This window comes from Pituophis catenifer, unplaced genomic scaffold, assembly GCF_029215685.1.
Source record: "Pituophis catenifer annectens isolate HBS135680 unplaced genomic scaffold, rPitCat1.0.hap2 SCAF_1, whole genome shotgun sequence".
Taxonomy (NCBI): domain Eukaryota; kingdom Metazoa; phylum Chordata; class Lepidosauria; order Squamata; family Colubridae; genus Pituophis; species Pituophis catenifer.
The window spans coordinates 266,059,818-266,077,559 of NW_027256881.1; the positions used below are offsets into that span (position 1 = coordinate 266,059,818).

The window sequence follows — 17,742 nt, forward strand, 5'->3', positions numbered from 1 at the left end:
TCTGTATCTTTGTCATTGTGTTTTGCTGCTATTTTGTGGTCATTTTTTGTTTATACAATGTCATTATACTGCCATGTTATAGGTTTTAAATTTTCTCATAGAAAATTATATTATTGACATCATTTTTTTTGGTAGATTTTTTTTATGTGATCAATTTTACTTAATGTGATTACTGCTCTATTCCAAAAAAGGTTCCTGTTTCACAATACCTCATACTTCAGTTAACCATGTTTAGATCAGGTTTTAATGTTTGTTCACAATGCCTCATAGTTTACTGCAAACATAAATGCATTGGACATTATTCTGAATGGGTCTCGGCGATTTGCAACTAATTTGTGCTTATTTTAAAACAGCAAACATTTCAGAAGATTGAGTAATGTCAGGTTCTTTTGTTAATGCGTTTTTATAAAGTGGATTCCTTTTCTGATCTGGGGTTTATTATCATAGTAGTTTTAAGCTGTGTTATTAGCCACATTTGCTATATGAAAGGTGCATTATAATATAACTCTTATATGCCTTTTGATGTTTTCCACCAGAAAGGATTCATCATGCGGTATGATAGGTTATCTTCTGGAATTAAGTATTTTGTGTGTTTAATCTGTTATGATATATTAGGGTTTTTTGTTGATGATGTTAATTATAGCATAATGCTAATTTAAAACAAAAACAGAAAGCAACACCTCTATATCTCAGCTAACCAAGTTGTACGGTGAAGAATAATCTAGTTGCCTGTATGCTGCTAAACCAAAACAGAATTAGAACTTCATTTTGAGGGCAATTGCAGTTAAGATCCTACCTAAAGACAACAGCCGTGTAATGCTACTAGCAGTCGCAGGACCCAGGAGGACTGGATAGATTCTGTCCACATTTCAGGAACATTTCTTACTGCTTACCTCATAGACACTTCTGTTTGTGGCATCTCTGTGTCTCTGAACCAACCAAGAAAATTTATGAGTTAATGGTTGTTAAGTTTTATGACATGTTTCACTGAGAAGTGGCAGCGTGTACTGCAGATTTTTAAAGTATTGTACGTACTAAAAGGCCAAATGCTGACAAGCAGGTTCACGTGCCAACAGAGATGCTTTATTTGTCACATTGATATAACAATCTATAGAAAGCCAAGCAATTCAGAATTGTACTTTTTATATATATATATCTATATATATGTATATTGTACTTATTGTCACCATTGGTCTGAAATGCACAGTCACCAACAGACCTGTAACGTAAGTTTCCAGCAAACAAGAAAAACCTCCCCTAAAAGACTAGAAATAAATTTGTAAAACCCACTGCTGGTTTTCTGTTTTGTTGTTCACTATTAACAATCGCCATGATTTGCCGTGTTCCTTAGATTATTATTTATATTTAGTGTTCGGCATCCAATGTATACAATCTGGTATTCCTTTGGGATGACATTTGGGATATTGAATAAAAGTTACAAAAATAATTTACAGTTGACTTAAATACAGATCTATTGAGAATACTGGAGCACAATGTTTCCCAACCAGTACAAAGCTCCTAAATTAACTTTAATTTCATATAGTAGCCAATATTGCTACTGGTTAAATGTTACTATTCCCTACGTCATTTAGAATGCATAACAGCAAAAATATACTAAAATGAAAGTTCCATGTAATGGAACTGAACTTAAAATACTATTTCTTCTCTTGTGCTCCAACAGAGCTTCCTTTCTGAAAACACTCACATTTTCTTTTTGTTTGTGCTTTTGGATTCAATTTATACAGTTTCCCAATGGAAGAAGAGACGAACCACATATGAGCTTTTGTATCTCCATAAATGTACTTTTGCCCCATGGTCAAAAAGGACAGGTGATCTAACAGCAGAGCACCCAGGAGATCAGGTGGGAGAATGCTCTGACAAAGGCTACTGATGAGCATAGATCCAAGTCGATCTATCTGTCCATACAGATTATAACTGGTCTACTTTCTGATCCAGTACTTAACATTTTCTTACATAAGAGTTGCAGACAAACCTAATTTCAACAGCCAACATAGTTTTGAAGCCATATAATATGAATACAGCAGAATGTGTCCTTTTCCCATCTTAATGAAGCCAGATAATTCCTTTAAAACTTGTGGTTCCAAAAGGACCAAAACATGAAACAAATTCAAATGAATTAATTTTTGGCTATAAATTAGGATTGTTATGAATAGACAGCAGATTAAGAAGCATATTGGTAAGATACGTTTATATGATGAGTCACTAGAAATCATGTTTGCGGAATAGTACTGTATATTTTGTTATCTCTACAGAGGCCTTTAAAGTTTAGGGTGCACTTTGTTCATAATTATGTAGTCCACATATTTAGAGGTTAATAGGAGTTCTAAACCAATGGCGGTCATTAGTTATATAAGTTGACTTGATCTTTAAATCAGAATTTCAGATAAAAGCAGGAACACTGAAATAAATGGTCATGCTAATTTGTATTACTAAGCAACTAAAACTTCTCTGTGTTAGATAAAAATATAAGGTTCATTAGCTTTTGGCTCTGTAAATCAAGCCATTTTGCTTTAAACCACAAATTATAGCTTAACTACCGTATGCAATCAAGTGATTAAACAAACTGGTTTAAAACAAATCTTAATTCAGTCTGATGTATAAACAGCATTAGACTCTTGTTCCTACTCTTAAATTTATTAAACTCATCTGGAGCATCTTTTTTCAGAAAACTTTGTGAAAGAAAAACTTAATGAACAGGGCTGAACCTGGATCAAGTAAAATGCCAGTAGCACTCAGATGCAGCACTTTCTCTGTTCAAGGATAACAAGATCTGTTCAGTTTTGGAACCACAAAGTACATGAGCCAGCAATGTACTGCGACTGCCAAAAAAGCCAACACAGTTTTAGGCTGCATAAACGGATAGAATCAAGATCACATGTAGTTTTAATACCCATTTATAATGCCTTGGTAAGGTCACACTTGGAATACTGCATCGAGTTTTGATTGTCACAATGTAAAAAAGATGTTAAGACTAGAAAGAGAGAAGAGCAACAAAGATAATTAGGGGACTGGACACTAAAACATAACGGTTGCTGGAATTGGGTATGCCTAGTTTAAGGAAAAGAAGGACTGGGGTGACATAGCAGTGTTCCAATATCTCAGGGGTTGCCACAAAGAAGAGGGAGACAAGCTATTCTCCAAAGCACCTGAGGGCAGGAGAAGCAATGGGTGGAAACTAAACCAGGAGAAAAGCAACCTAGAACTAAGGAGTAATTTCTTGACAGAACAATCAGTGGAACAACTTGCCTCCAGAAGTTGTGAATGCTCCAACACTGGGAGTTTTTAAGAAGATATTGGATAACCATTTGTTTGAAATGGTATAGACTTTCCTGCCTAAGTAGGGAGTTGGACTAGAAGACCTCCAAGGTCTCTCCCAACTCTGTTACTCCATTTCTAATATGGGATTGCTGTATAGAAGTATCTATACCACACTTTCCCTGCCTCTACCAGCTGCAGACCTGGTATCAGTAACAGAGACTTTATTTCACCTGCTCACTCATCCAGGCTAACATCTGTAGAGAAAGGCAGGAGGAAGCAGTTACCACAGATGCAAGAACAGAAGCAGCACTGTCACTGACTAAAAATGGGGACCAGGAAATGTTTCTAGACTCATGCACTGTAGTACCTCTGGTCTGGGATAATAACTTGCAGCCCAGTTAATTTTTAAAAGTCCAGCTGTCTATATCTGCCCCGAAAATACAGTTTGAAATTGTGACTAAAATAATGGAAACCAAATGATATTACGTATATGCAATCAATATTTGATCTGTACATTTCACTGCCAATATTTTGTCTGACCAATCTGAAACCAAATCATTTGCATTTAAATCAAATGTAAAGAACTAACACAAATATTTGTATAAATCTGTTCAGCCTTTCCTGGATTCAATTTAAAACACTCCCACGTATTCAGAAGGAAGATACGAAGACTTTCTACGTGTGGTAATCATCTTGCATCTTCACGTGCATAAGCCAAATGCTCACTGCAAAACTGACACATGAATGGCAGAGTACATTCCATCCCAAGCTTGGGTATTTGGAACTTGAATTGAAACACATGGAGAATGATTGGAACAGCATCAAAACATTTTTAGTAAAGTCAGAACACATTCAGACTTGAAACTACAGTTTCAAATTACACATCTCCACTTACTATCAGCAAAACAGCACTATTAACATAATTATTATCATTAGGAATGGGTCATTTTCTATATTTCTTTCCTTAGCAGTTTTTATAACTAGAAAAATCTTTTGAAACTGCACACAAGACTTATTTATTCCATGTCACAGGAACTGTCCAAGGAATTCCAACTAGCGCACCCAAGGAAAAAGCTCATCTTCCTAGATCAAGCCTTTATTTTTATAGGTTCATCCTAATGGGTTGGATTACAGTTTCAACATTTCCAGCCAGCACAACAATGGTCAGTCTAAGAATTATGAGTTATAGTTCAGCAGTCATTAGTAAGAAAGCTTTACCTATGTTGGACACCTAATGCAAAGATTATAGTCATTAAAGAAGACACTGATGTCTTCTTTACATCAGTGGGGGGGGGGAATTAAAGACTCCAACAGAAAACAAGATGGATAGTTACTATAACCAATGACACAAACATGTGCTTATAATTCAAAGAGTTACTGACAGACAATCCTGGTGAAATGACACTCAAGGTTTTGGAAACAACTGAATGACTGAACAAGTCTAACAATCACAGGGCAGAAAACTGGGAGAAAATGCTTTAGTAACAATTACATCCAATGAGGGTCAGCAGAAATCTTCCTAGGCATTACACAGGCAATTTTCTCCACATTTCCTATAGGACACATTTCCTATAGGCTATGAGGATAATAATAACACCAAAACACCAGAGAGGGATTTTAACATTACTCCCAATTCCCATTCCAGCATTTTTCTTCGCTCCTTTTCCAACCAGACACATGTAAATATTTTGCATTTAAATGCTACATTCTATTGCAAGCTGCTTCAGAATCATTGAAATGAAATCAGGGTTTTAAAAAAATGGCATTATCAAATTGAATACATGAATGTATAGTTTAATAATCATTCACTATTTCTATTTTGATTTTACTGTATGGAGTTGCATTCGTAGAAACAATCATTAAAAGGAAGACAGATAAGAGAGATATAGATGTATGCATATAAAATAGCACATTAAGTCTTTATTTTTTTAAGTGTGTCTAAATCTAAATTTGTTGTCCTTTTTTAAAAAAGAAAAAAGAAATAGCTTGTTAGAGAACAATGTGGGCATGTGTTTTTAAGCTACTGTTCATGCAGTCTGGTCAGGACTGTGTGACACAGTATACAGTGTTTTGTCATCCAAGGAATGTCTTTGATCAAGCATTTATGCAAGAAGGGGGAAGAAACCATGAAACCCTAATCCGTTCCCACAGTCCAGTAAACGTGAGCTGGACAAACACTGGACAATAGGAGTAAAGCTTGCTGTTGGAACAATAGCACCAACTAAAAAAATTAAAGACCTGCTGATTCACATTCAAAAAAGATTCCGTGCAATATTGATTAGTCCCCAGCTCCTGAATTATAAACTTCATTTATCTTCCACATATTTCTAAAAAGCATCCGTGTTTCAAATGCAAGAAAAAGCCACAGTTAATTTTCCCATTTTGTAGAACTATTAAGAGAGTATATTCCTAAGCATCATGCATTGCATTTATTCATATTCTTAAAAACAGGAAGACCCACTGCAACTATCATTGTTTCATTTGGTGTTAACTTGATTGAAAATCATTATGAAATAAATCAAAATTCTGTTTCATTGGAGGAAAGAGTCAGGACAAAGATTCTAGCTATTGTTTCCCAGAGACATTAAAACAAGCTTATATTTCCTGGATTCTAGACTTGCCTTAATGGAAAAAAAGTTACATACTCCAAATAAAAATAAATAAATAGGACATTGTATCTTTCATAGATACGTTCAGTCTCACAAACTCTTTATGATAACGTCACCAAAAATGGACAGAGATTATCTACAAGATCAATTGTATTGGATTTACAAAGGGATTTTCACCAAGGTATCACGAGATTCAAGAGTAGACCTAGAAGTCAAATTAGTTATTAAGCTAATTTAATTACAAAGACTGGGTGGGGGAATAGTCAACTTTTGCAAAAAGAAGGATCAGGGCATTGCTGGGATTAATTATTTTTTAAATTTACAGTATTCATAAATTATTTGCAATTGAGATAAATAATGAGGTGGCTGAGTTTGCTGAAGATTGCTATTTAATGAAAGAATGAATTCAATTTTGACACTGGCCAAATATGGGCCAACTCTGGGTAGTTCACATTATAAATAAATAAATATATCAGGATAAATGCAAGACACAAAGAGAAATCAACAAAAGGGCAAATCTGGAACACCAATATCAAAATGTACAACAAATGCATCTTAACAAGGCATTCCATTACAAAGCCTAGGCCCTAGGACATTCTTTAAGTTGTTCTGGAATGCCATCAGGATGAGAGAGCCATTTGAATTCAGGTGTGCTTCCTAAGTCCCCAAAAATTGTTTGATCAAGAAAGAGTTTGGGATTATAATTGATAGCTCTATGAAAACTATCTAGATTGCAATTGCTGAGAAAAAGGCAAATTCAGGAGGAAAAAAATAAAAAAGAATATTGCCAGAAGCATCATGCCTATACAGATGCAGGTTCTGAATCTGACCATTCCTGACTCCTGCTGGAATGTCATGTATAGTTAAGGCACCCCCAGTTTAAGCAATTTAGAGAAGATGCGGAAAAGGACAACATGAATCATATACAGTAGTAGTGAAAATGATTCCTATGCTGGATGCAATAAAAATTGCATAAATAAAATTAGTTCTGCCCTTTTCCATCTTGTTAGGTGGGTTGGGGCAGAAAAGATGTGACACTATGTACAGAAAGAAAAGACTGAAAATACTAGAAAGAACATTGTACAGAATTAAGTTGCATGAATCCCACCACAATGGGTATCTTATATTCCTTTCATGTCGATAGCCATACTGATAATGGGACTTCTGCTACAATATGTATGGGAACTGCAGTCCAACAGATCATAAAGACATAGATTGGAAAAAACTAAGCATATCAACAGACTGATTTACCAATAGTCCCTCTTTTGAGGCCTAACATCCTGCTATCACTTCTATCAGTAACTTCTCCTTTGCAGCCTTAGCATGCATATGAGAAGATAATTTGGAAACTTAATTAATTTAAATAAAACTGCACATTTATGAACTAGAATTAAGTGATATGACCACTCTGTCAATCCTTTGATAGCAGTCAATTAACTTACAGGTCCACATTGATATTGTGGTCCTGACATTAAAGCCTTTGGTAGCAAGCTAGAAAATCTTAAGCAAAGCCCCCTGTCCTGATGACGCCTGTTTATGGAATGCTTTCTTCAGGACAATATAGGCTAAATGAAAACATTACTTTTTGAGTGGCTTTTCTAGAGTCTGAAAAAAGTCTGAATGCCTACTGTTCAATGAAGTGTTTTATATTTTTCACATACTATCTATATATTCATTGCATTTGACTATTTTCACTGTCTTTTGTAAATGTTTTGATAATGTTTCAAAGGCTTCAGGTGTTGGGCAGAGAAGGAACATAGTAAATTCAACACAAAAACGAGATGTGCTACACCAAGTCAAGCAAAGCATCACATTTAGGTTTTAAAAAAAAAAAATTATTCTAAATCTCAATAAATACTCAAACATTTCCTCCAAATACATTCAAACAGCTATCTGACTAAATGTACTGCATAGTAGATAGGAAAACAAAAGGCAATAATACACTACTTAGGATCAAAGCAGAAGGGTCATTTTTGTCTGTGTCAAACATCACTGCAAATTTTTAAACAAGGGAGTAATTTCTTATACATGTTAATGATCTGGGTTGTGTTACTCCCTGTACAGTCTTTGATATAATTAAATCTTTACCTTAAAAGTGCCGCCTGGAAAAAGACATTATGCACTTGGCATAGTGTATATTTGATTTGGTAGCATGAAGAACAATGGGGTAGATATAAAAGCATTTATGGATCTTAGGTTTCAGAAACCTTTCAAACTGAGATTAATCTCTGTTGTATAAATCAAGTTCATATAAGGCAATTAACAATGCCTTTCCTAAACAATTTTTGCAGGTGGATTTGTTACTAATTTTTCTTCTTTCCACCAAAATGAGGTAGTTACATTGAATGTAACAGGGTTTTAAAAACTTTTTTTTAAAGTTTTATCTTTTAAAAAAATAATAATTAGGTTTTTGTATTTAATAGTGGGTAATTTGATGTAAAAACCTAAATCACATACTTTGGAAACCCACATCAATTATGTGTTAAAGTTTGATTAGTAACAGTGTTGATGTATAAAAAGTCATATTCTAAAAATTGACATTTCAAAATGACATTTGTTCTAGTGTCACAAATTTTTCTTACCCTAGTATTTAAACAAAGAACTATTTGCACACCATAGTATTTGAACAAAGAATTATTTGCACATAGTACTCTATCTTTTGCTTCCTCCTTGTATTATCCAAAAGTGTTTCTGGATAATTTAGAAGAACTGTTGAAAAGCATATTTTGATTGCAAATCAACCATATTATCAACTGCTTTTCCAGACTCCCCTTACACAGATATATGATTAAGGGTTTTCACAGGATTCATTTTCTTTTATGCTTCCATATTAGTGTTTTAATTAATTTTCTTTTTCCCTGAAATAAAAACATTGTCAATAAACGGGTTAAAACAGAGCACTTTCACAGATGGCTACTTTAAGTAACAGACTGAATTACAGTAAGAATCACTTTGAAGAAAGTAATATTTTAGTACAAATATCAGAATATAACACATAATAGGCAGTGAATTTGGCCAACCTTACAATCAATACAACAGATAATACTAACAGTACAATTTTTAATATATCTTCAGTTATGGGTAAAGTGTCCATTGAATATATAAATAAAGAGCATTCAGCTGTTTCAGTAAATACTGTCTGAGTTATTGCACTTCCATTTTTTAAAACAAAAACTTTCTTCTTAAAGCCAATTTAGTTAAAACTGTTTACCATTTCTAACAAAAACATTGGAATTTTAAATTTGAAAACTGATATAATTATTTTTCCCACTAGGTGGCCCTAATCAGTGGTTTCTAACATCTCAATAATTTAAAGTTAATCTTGATCATACAGATACAGCATGAAGGAATGTAATAGAATTTTAACACAATTCAGGTTTATCCTGATCTTTCTCAGCCCAAAGCAGCAAATACAACCAGCCAGCAATGAAGTGCAAGGAATGGGAAATCTTGTAACCCCCCCCCCCAAATGATTTATTTCCTATAGTGTTGTTCACAAGCAAAGATAAATACACTAAACTTTTTATTTAAAAAAGCAAATACAGCATATTGAAGATAGGGGCTTAGATCTTTAGGCTTTAAAGCAAGAAGAAAAATGCTGCCACTTCAAAACAAAATTTTAACCTTGCTCCTCTTCAGCTGCCTTTGTTTTCAGTGCCAGGCAAAAGAGCTTTTAGCTTTAGGACTTGGTAAATATATGCTGCATTGGAACTCATACTACTTGATTACTGCATTGATTGTATTATTATATTTTAATTATTATTCTTGTATGGTGTCCCAGGAAAACCTGGGCCTGAGATGTGGCATGCATGCTTTAAAAATGAATAAATACATACATATGTTATTCCTTGTGCAATTTCAAATGATGGCATAAAAGGAAAGAACTCATACGACAGCCTGAATTTGGACTGGCAAGTTTGCCACTTATTTCCTCTAAACTGCCAAAGGGTAGGAAAATGATAAGAGAGAAACAGGACATAATAGAACATGCCCACAAGCCAAATGTCTATTAAAATTATTTACAAAATGTGCAGCAAGAGAGTGCCAGACTGGCTTCCGAAAGCACTTTCTGCAAGCTACAAAAATCTCTACTGGTCCTCATCTGTGTTTTTTCCAAATAAACTTTATTTTCAGAATATACCTTAGCACTTTCATAATAATAATGGTGATTACTACTGTTCCTAAAAAGAAAGCTACTGACAGAAAAATCAGTTTATCTGGGAGCCTCCAAAATTAATTTACAAATAAAGCACACATCCCATCTGAGATACACTTGTAAAACTACAGATACACTGATAACATGTTTCAAATTTGTGGTTTTTGCACTAATATAGTGAAATATGTATTTTACTCACTTCCTACAAATGCCAATTTTAGGAAGACACTCTTCAGTGTTTACAAAATCTGCTTAAAATCCTTAAGATGGTTTATGGGTAATCCTCATTTTATAACCATTCATTTGGTGACTGTCTGTAGTTACAACAGCACTGAAAAAAGTTATATTACAACCACTACAGCACCCCCCGTCATGTGATCCAAATTAGAGCGCTTGGCAACCAGCATGTACTTACAACAGCAGGTCACGATTGCCATTTGCAATCTTTCCAATCAATTTCCCATAAGCAAAGTCAATGGGGAAAGATGGATTCATTTAACTACTGATTTACTTATTGACTGCAGCAAAAAAAAAGATTGTAAAATCAGGTGTTTATCGTTTAAAAAACACATCTCTTAGTGACAGAAGTTCCAGTCCCAATTGTAATTGTAAGCCGAGGACTACTTGCAGTCACCTTTTCAATATAAACGGTGGCAATAAGTTATTAATGAGTCAAAATTAGTATAATGGTTAAGGCTTCAAGTTAAAAACCAGAAGACCATTAGATCTAGTCCCATCTTGGGCACAAAGCCAGCTGGATGACCTTGAGCCAGCCACTTTTCTCAGTCTTAGAAGTAGGCAAGGCAAATCACTTGTGAAAAATTATTGCCAAGAAAACTGCAGGGACTTTTCCAATCTGACTCCAAGAATTGGACACAATTGAAGAAAAAAAAATACACTATATAGCTGATGTTCCACAGACCAATTTTCTTCTCTAATAATGTAATATTAATTTTTGGAACAGTATGTTAACCAACAGGCTGAAGCCACCGTTGAGCTTGAATGTGCAAACTGAAACAATGATACAGTGATACAATTCAAGTACAATAAAATCAAGTTATTATCTTTGTAGTTTTCTGCTCAGTGGATAGAAAAGAACAGATGATCACTCTGTGTGAGATGTAACCATTTTTTATATCCAACAGCAATTTTCTTTTTATGTTGCTTTCAAAATGAAAATGAAATTCCCTCAGAACCAAGTCTTAAATCAGATGGAATGTGCAATAATGAGCAAATCTAAAAAGAAAAGAAATTTAGAAATGTTAATATTTTAATTAAATATTAAATATCCTCCTCTGTTCCTGTAATGTTCCATTCCAATAATGTTATTTGTTTTGAACACAATTACAGTTTGTATTCCAACAATGAAATTGGGCACATACTTGTTTAAACCGTCCCCTAATTTTCTCCAAGTCATCTTGAAGTTTGTCATAAACTGGATCTTCCAAAGGAAAGTTTTGAATCATCTCTATTAACTGCTCCAGGACTTTTATCTTTTTACTGAAATAAAATTGATTTAATAATGTCACACACTGTTATTTTCAAAGTCCATCTACATACCACCCTGTCTTAATATATTTTACTACTTCCATTCATTCTAACATCACACTCACAAGATGGGTAACTCAGAAAACCAAGCCTATTGATTACTATCATTAATAAAAATAATAATTAATTATTATAATAGAGGCTCAAATACTGCCCTGACATTACAGCATTTAGAATCAATGGTGTCTATGAAGACAAATTATACAGCTTGGTATAAAAACACTCGACTATTTAGAATTATGGATCAATTCCAACTGTTTCCTTCTTTACATCCATTAATAGAGCAGCAGGTGATATGTGTTTATAATTCAGAACATTTACTCACTGTATCAAATCTATCATTTCAATCCTTCTCCAAATCTACATCTTCTAGTCAGCATTGTCACCAGGTAATGGAAGTCACTGTAGAAAATGTCCCTATATTTGTTTTGTAGCATTTCATCATATATGAATGAACGATTTTGGAACAATCTGCCTCTTCTTTTAAGATGATAACTTTATAAAGCAGTAAGACTTTGAGAAAAATGAGGTAAAACTTAAACCACCCTCCCCAAACACAAAACTGAAAATTACAAATTACAAATAATAAAGTATATTCTTCTACATTTGATTTCTTCTCACAGATCTTTAGTAGATTATTGCCTATTAAAAATCACCTCTTTAACAGAAAAATGGAAACTGCATTCGCACGATCTAAATAATTCACCAGTTCCAGTGTGCTACAATAATACAGCGCAGGCTGCAGTGACTGGGCTGCAATCTAGTGGTATGATCCAAGTTGAGTTTGAGATGGTGAATCCTGAAAAAATAAACAGGCCTCTCTCTACTATCAACTCAACCACTTATTTCCTGCATCCAGGTTCCTCCTAGATTATGAAAGCAGCAAGGAAAGTGATTCGCATTTGTGTCCATGCAGTAGCATCAATCTTCTTGATGAAGGGGAGGGTGTTTGTCCCCAGCCTTGAAAGAGGCAGCGGTGTGCCCCCTTCTCAAGAAGCCATCCATGGACCAATGGTTTTCAATAACTATTCACCAGTCTCCAACCTTCCCTCCTTGGGGAAGATTGCTCAAAAGGTAGACAGTCTGCAGCTAAGGAATGGATTATCTGGAGGAAATTGATTATCTATTCTAGACACATTTCAGTCAAGTTTCAAGCTGGGATTTAGTACTGAGACAGCTTTGGTCACCCTTATGGTCCTTGACCTCTTGGTGGCTTTTGAGACCATCAACCACAGTATCCTTCTGAGCCAGCTCCATGGGTTGGGGGATGGGGGCATTGCGGACACCATTTTATGGTGAATCTCTTCCTTTCTCCGGGGCTAGTCCAGTGAGTGTTACTTGGTGGTGAGAGATTGTTCCCTAAGCCTCTCATTTGTGGAGTACCTCAGGTGTTATTTTCTCTCCCCTCTTTTTCAACATTTACATGAGACCTCTGGTTGAGGTCACCAGCCAGTTTGGGTTTGATATCATCAATACTTTGATGACATTTGTTATATATTTTGATTCTGAGGCAGCCAAGTTGAGGTTCTGTTCCAGTGTCTGGAGGCAGTAGGTGTTTTTACTTCCCAGATCTGAGGATATTCACTTTGATCTTGGATGGGGTTGCTCTTCCCCATTCAAGGATCGTGCACAATTTTGGAGGGTCTCCTGGACTCACAGTTCTACTCAGTGAGATGTGGCAGCTGGGACCAAAAAGGCTTTTACCCAAGTTCATATACAGTACCAATTACACCCTTTCCTACCACATGGGGCCCTTCAGAGAGATGGTCATGCACTATCACCTCACAGTTTGATTATTGCAACATGTTCTAAGTAAGGCTAGCCTGAAAAACCACCTGGTCCACAATGCAGTAGCACAGAAAGTGGTAGGCATGCCTTAGTATGTCCATGTAACACATCTTTACAAACTGCACTGATTGCCAGTTTGCTTCCAGGTGGGATTCAAGGTACAGGATGTTACCTATAAAATACTACATGGCATAGGATCAGGTTACTTGAGGGATCTCCTGCCTCCTATAGTATTTAACCAACTAGTTCAACCTGGCAGGTTGTATGCTCCAGCTTCAATCAATTAAACAGTGCTACTTATCAGGACTTTGTTCTTTGCTATGCTTGTATTTTTTGCACTGTTCCGTTTTTTAAATGTTTTAACAACTGTAAACCACCCAGAGTCACTAGAGTTGGGCATATACATTTAATAAATGTATGTGTTATTATTACACAGCTAAATCAAAATGAAAAGTGTAGTAATTTTAAACAGCTACATCCAGTAAAACTGACAACAGTATCAGTTCCAGCAAACACCATAGGTTGTTGCACTTGAAAACATCTGAAAACTGAAAGCTATGTTTCTGCTTAACTTTGCTGATACACCGCTGAAGTCATATCCAATTAATTTCATCCTGGTACAATTGCTGATATACTTTTTCAATACTATTTCAATTAATGTAATTCCATCACCACACACACACACAATCTAATTTCACCAGGTACTCTGATATATATTTTAGGCTGTCACCAATTTCCTCTTCATTTACACTTGTGATATTTTCTTCCTTACTATACTAGGCTTTTTTTTTTTTTAAGCAGAAAAAGAAGTTATTTTTCTGGAAATTAATTAAATCCACAAGAAAAGTATTTGAATATAAAATGACCTTCTAGCAACAATAATATACTGAACATATGAGATCTGTTGAGAATGCTGTCACTGATAGAAAGGAAAAAAGGTGGGGGAGTATTTTACTGATTTTCTCCTTTCTCTGTTGCTACCAATTCTACATATTTTACAATGACAGCAACTGCTCAATGCACCTGGAAACAAATTTCCAGCAGAGAGAGAGAAATAACAAAAATCTTTCTCCCAAATCAGCATTCCTCCCATGAGAATTCCTCACTGGATCAAATAACTTCCTTGATAGTAAGAAGCTGTTCTATATTCAGGATGCAAAATTTGATCCAACCCAGTGGGTAACAACAGTTCCCCCTCCCCCTAAATTTACCTGCATTTTTCATCTGATGTTTTCTGAAGCAACTGTTGCCACGTCAGTGCAAAACCAAGGTATGACCCTATCTGTAAATTTGAGAAGTGATTATTTTATTTTGTTTTAAAATCACTAACATTATTGCTCATGTGTTTATAGTTACAGAGCTATAAAAACTACAAAGTTCACTTAGTGTTTAATGTACATGTCAGCGTATACACACTGAAGAGAATACTGTTTTAAATCAAAAAACTAATTTTAACTTTTAAAACATACTTCTGAACCAATTCTGGCACCCTGCTGTATTCCATATTGTCTTCCTTCAACACCACCAGCATGGACTCCTTCAGCATAACCATCTTGATAGCCTTCACCATAAAATCTGTTAAAAGATTTTGAAAGAACAAGCCATATAAGCCATATAAATACATATAAATATATCCTTTCATTTAACTGTCATGCATGTTTATTCCACATAATCCAGTACATTCCAATTAATTTCAAAAGGATTTAAGCAATTGTTATATAATATGCTGTTTGAATGTAAATTCATTTAGCTTGTAATCCCATATAAACTATGGCATACATACTTGCTTGGATGCAAGTCTTACTGAATTCTGTAAGGTTTATCTCTGATTCATCATTTTTATCTGTATTCTGTCTTTAATATTATTCTTACAAAAAAGTCAAGGCAGCAAACATATCCAACATCCTTCCTCCTCCTATTTTCCGCACAATAACTCTCTGAATTGAGTCAGGTTCAGAATGGTGACTGACTCAAGATTACCCAGCTAGCTTTCATAGCTAAGGTGGGACTAGAACTCATAATCTCCCAACTTCTAGTTTGGTGTCTTAAGCATACTTAGAACTCCAGTCTTGATTTTATTATGTTCTATTAAAATGTAATTATATTTGTACATTCATAAGAGTTTAAAATTGGGACTTTCATAAATTACAGTAGCAAATAATGTTCTCTTCTCTTGAGGTTCTTCTTTCAATAAATTGTACAAGAATGAATTCCATTAATGTACAATATTTATCTCATTTCATTTGTAATCTACAGTAAAAAAAGAATCGCTTTAGTAATTTTCAATACTCTAAAAAATTTACACCAACACTGAAGTTCTATGGCACTATATATACTTCTATATTACCTCACCAATATGATTGGCCTCTGTAATAGAGTGAAATGTCAGATTCAATCTAAATTTGTTAAGATGCAAGGCTAACAAATTGTAAGAATGATGTGGGCCAGCATTGCCATCTTACGAGTATTTATTTTCCTTTTTCTAAGCATGTAACTTAATTATGGCTTTTGCCATTCAACAGAACTGAAACGAATCGCATCTCAGTCACAATGTTACTGAATCTGTAATATATCCTATTATATCTTGTAATAATTCTTTCACTGCAGACTATTTTATGCCTACTTTAAAAAAAGACTAGGAAAACTATGTTCCACTGATCAATTGTTCTAACTGTCAGGAAATTTCTCCTTAGTTCTAGGTTGCTTCTCTCCGTGATTAGTTTCCACCCATTGCTTCTTGTCCTACCCTCAGGTGCTTGGGAGAATAGCTTGACTCCCTCCTCTTTGTGGCAGCCCCTGAGATACTGGAAGACTGCTATCATGTCTCCCCTAGTCCTTCTTTTCATTAAACTAGACATACTCAGTTCCTGCAACCGTTTTTGTATGTTTTAGCCTCCTGTCCCCTCATCCTCTTTGCTGCTTTTCTCTGCACTCTTTCTAGATCGACCCTTCACCAAACCGAATCGTACCGGAGTGGCACGAAAACCTCAGCGTAGTCTCAGCAACGAAGACATTAAAGCAGAGGAAGGAGCCGAAGGGAGGATGCCGCTACTCAGCCCCGTTTGGCCTTCCCCGCGGTTAGAGACGCGCCTTCCCCATCCCGTTCAGTGCCAAAACGAAAGGAGGGGAAAGTTCTTCGTCGAGAAGCGGCGGCGCCAACAACGTGACGAACAGGCCCTACCTCGTTTCTGCCATGACGATAGCATCGAAGGAGTCGCTCTCCCCCTCAACGGCCGCCATGGCTTTCGCCGAGTCCCCAACCGTCGCGCCGCGCCGCTCGTCTCTTCCACCGACGGCAAGCCGCAAGGCCCAAACCAACGCGGCCTCCTTGCGCATGCTCCGAAAGGGGCCGACTCGCACGTTGACAAACCGAAGGCTCTTTCGGGGAAGGTTGGGAAAAGTCTCTCGGCGCGCCTCCGTTTTTCCCACGTTAGCCGCTAGAGGGAGCAAGTCTCCTTCGGAAAAACAGACGGGAGTTTGTTTTGGAAAGTGCATCTGTTTGTTTTGGGAAGTGCAGACTTCCTCGGGCTCTTTCCCAGGTGGCGCTTATTACGGCACGGATTTGGTTGCTGGATGCCTTTTTTTCCCCCAAATTCTGCTTGACGGAGATGATACGATATTGCCATGATCATAGGTGACTCCGTTTTGAACGCTTTTGTCCTTAAATTGTTCTTACTAGGGCCAAATGAGAGGATCGGTAATTACATTGGTTTAATAATAGAAAAAAAAATGTCTTCTGTGGCTTGCTTTCGTTTCTTTACTATTTGAGCAAATGTATTGAGCAAAAGCAGTTCTGATAATTAAATAGGCCAGTTGGGGTTTTTTTTAAAAAAAAAAAATCTTTTCTTTCAACAGGATTACAGTGCAATTTACAAAAATTGAAATAATACAATCAACTTGAAAGTGATTGCCCAATTATGTGCCATCAAATCACATAGCTTTTCTCCTTGGTGATCTGGCCATTGACCATTTTAGCCAGTTGCAACTGAATAATGCAGCAACTGGGTCCTTATTGAGATCTTACAGCTGGTCATCCTCTTCTTTTTCCTTCCACCTTTCTCCACCTTCTCCAGAAAATGTTATCTTTGTAGCTTGGCTGGAATCATCACCACTACAAAGCATCACTTTGATTCCTTGAAACTGCTCATAGCTTTTCTCTGTCTGAATTAAAATGGAGCTCGGATCAGCACCTCAAATTATCTTAGGGTTTTTTTTCCCCAAAAGGGGGGGGGTTCCTATTCCCCATCAATATTGTTTTTGGTGCTCTCAGGTTTGCTTCAGAGGGAAACAAATGGCTTTTACAGGCCATGACTGGAAAAGAGTAACTATTTCCAAACACAACTGGGTCCCAGGCCATAAATT

The 17,742-nt window shown here is 35.8% G+C and overlaps 1 protein-coding gene across 1 annotated transcript; it reads right to left on the reverse strand.

The window, feature by feature from the left end:
* Nucleotides 1-9,360: 9,360 nt before the first annotated feature.
* LTO1 (LTO1 maturation factor of ABCE1) lies at nt 9,361-16,663 on the reverse strand. Its single transcript, XM_070957561.1, has 5 exons — nt 16,562-16,663; nt 14,850-14,955; nt 14,592-14,662; nt 11,427-11,544; nt 9,361-11,280 (listed from the first exon to the last, which is right to left on the reverse strand). Exons 1-5 carry the CDS (start codon nt 16,618-16,620, stop codon nt 11,212-11,214), a joined length of 423 nt encoding a protein of 140 aa, XP_070813662.1. The 5' UTR covers nt 16,621-16,663; the 3' UTR covers nt 9,361-11,211.
* Nucleotides 16,664-17,742: the final 1,079 nt, after the last annotated feature.

Excerpts from the sequence above, each read along its gene's own strand:
- LTO1 (XM_070957561.1), bottom strand. The coding sequence starts at position 16,620 with ATGGCGGCCGTTGAGGGGGAGAGCGACTCCTTCGATGCTATCGTCATG. Across the intron at positions 11,545-14,591 it reads ACATCAGATGAAAAATGCAG|TAAAAAGATAAAAGTCCTGG; the intron begins GTAAATTTAGGG and ends ATTTTATTTCAG. Across the intron at positions 11,281-11,426 it reads TTAGGGGACGGTTTAAACAA|ATTTGCTCATTATTGCACAT; the intron begins GTATGTGCCCAA and ends TTTTCTTTTTAG.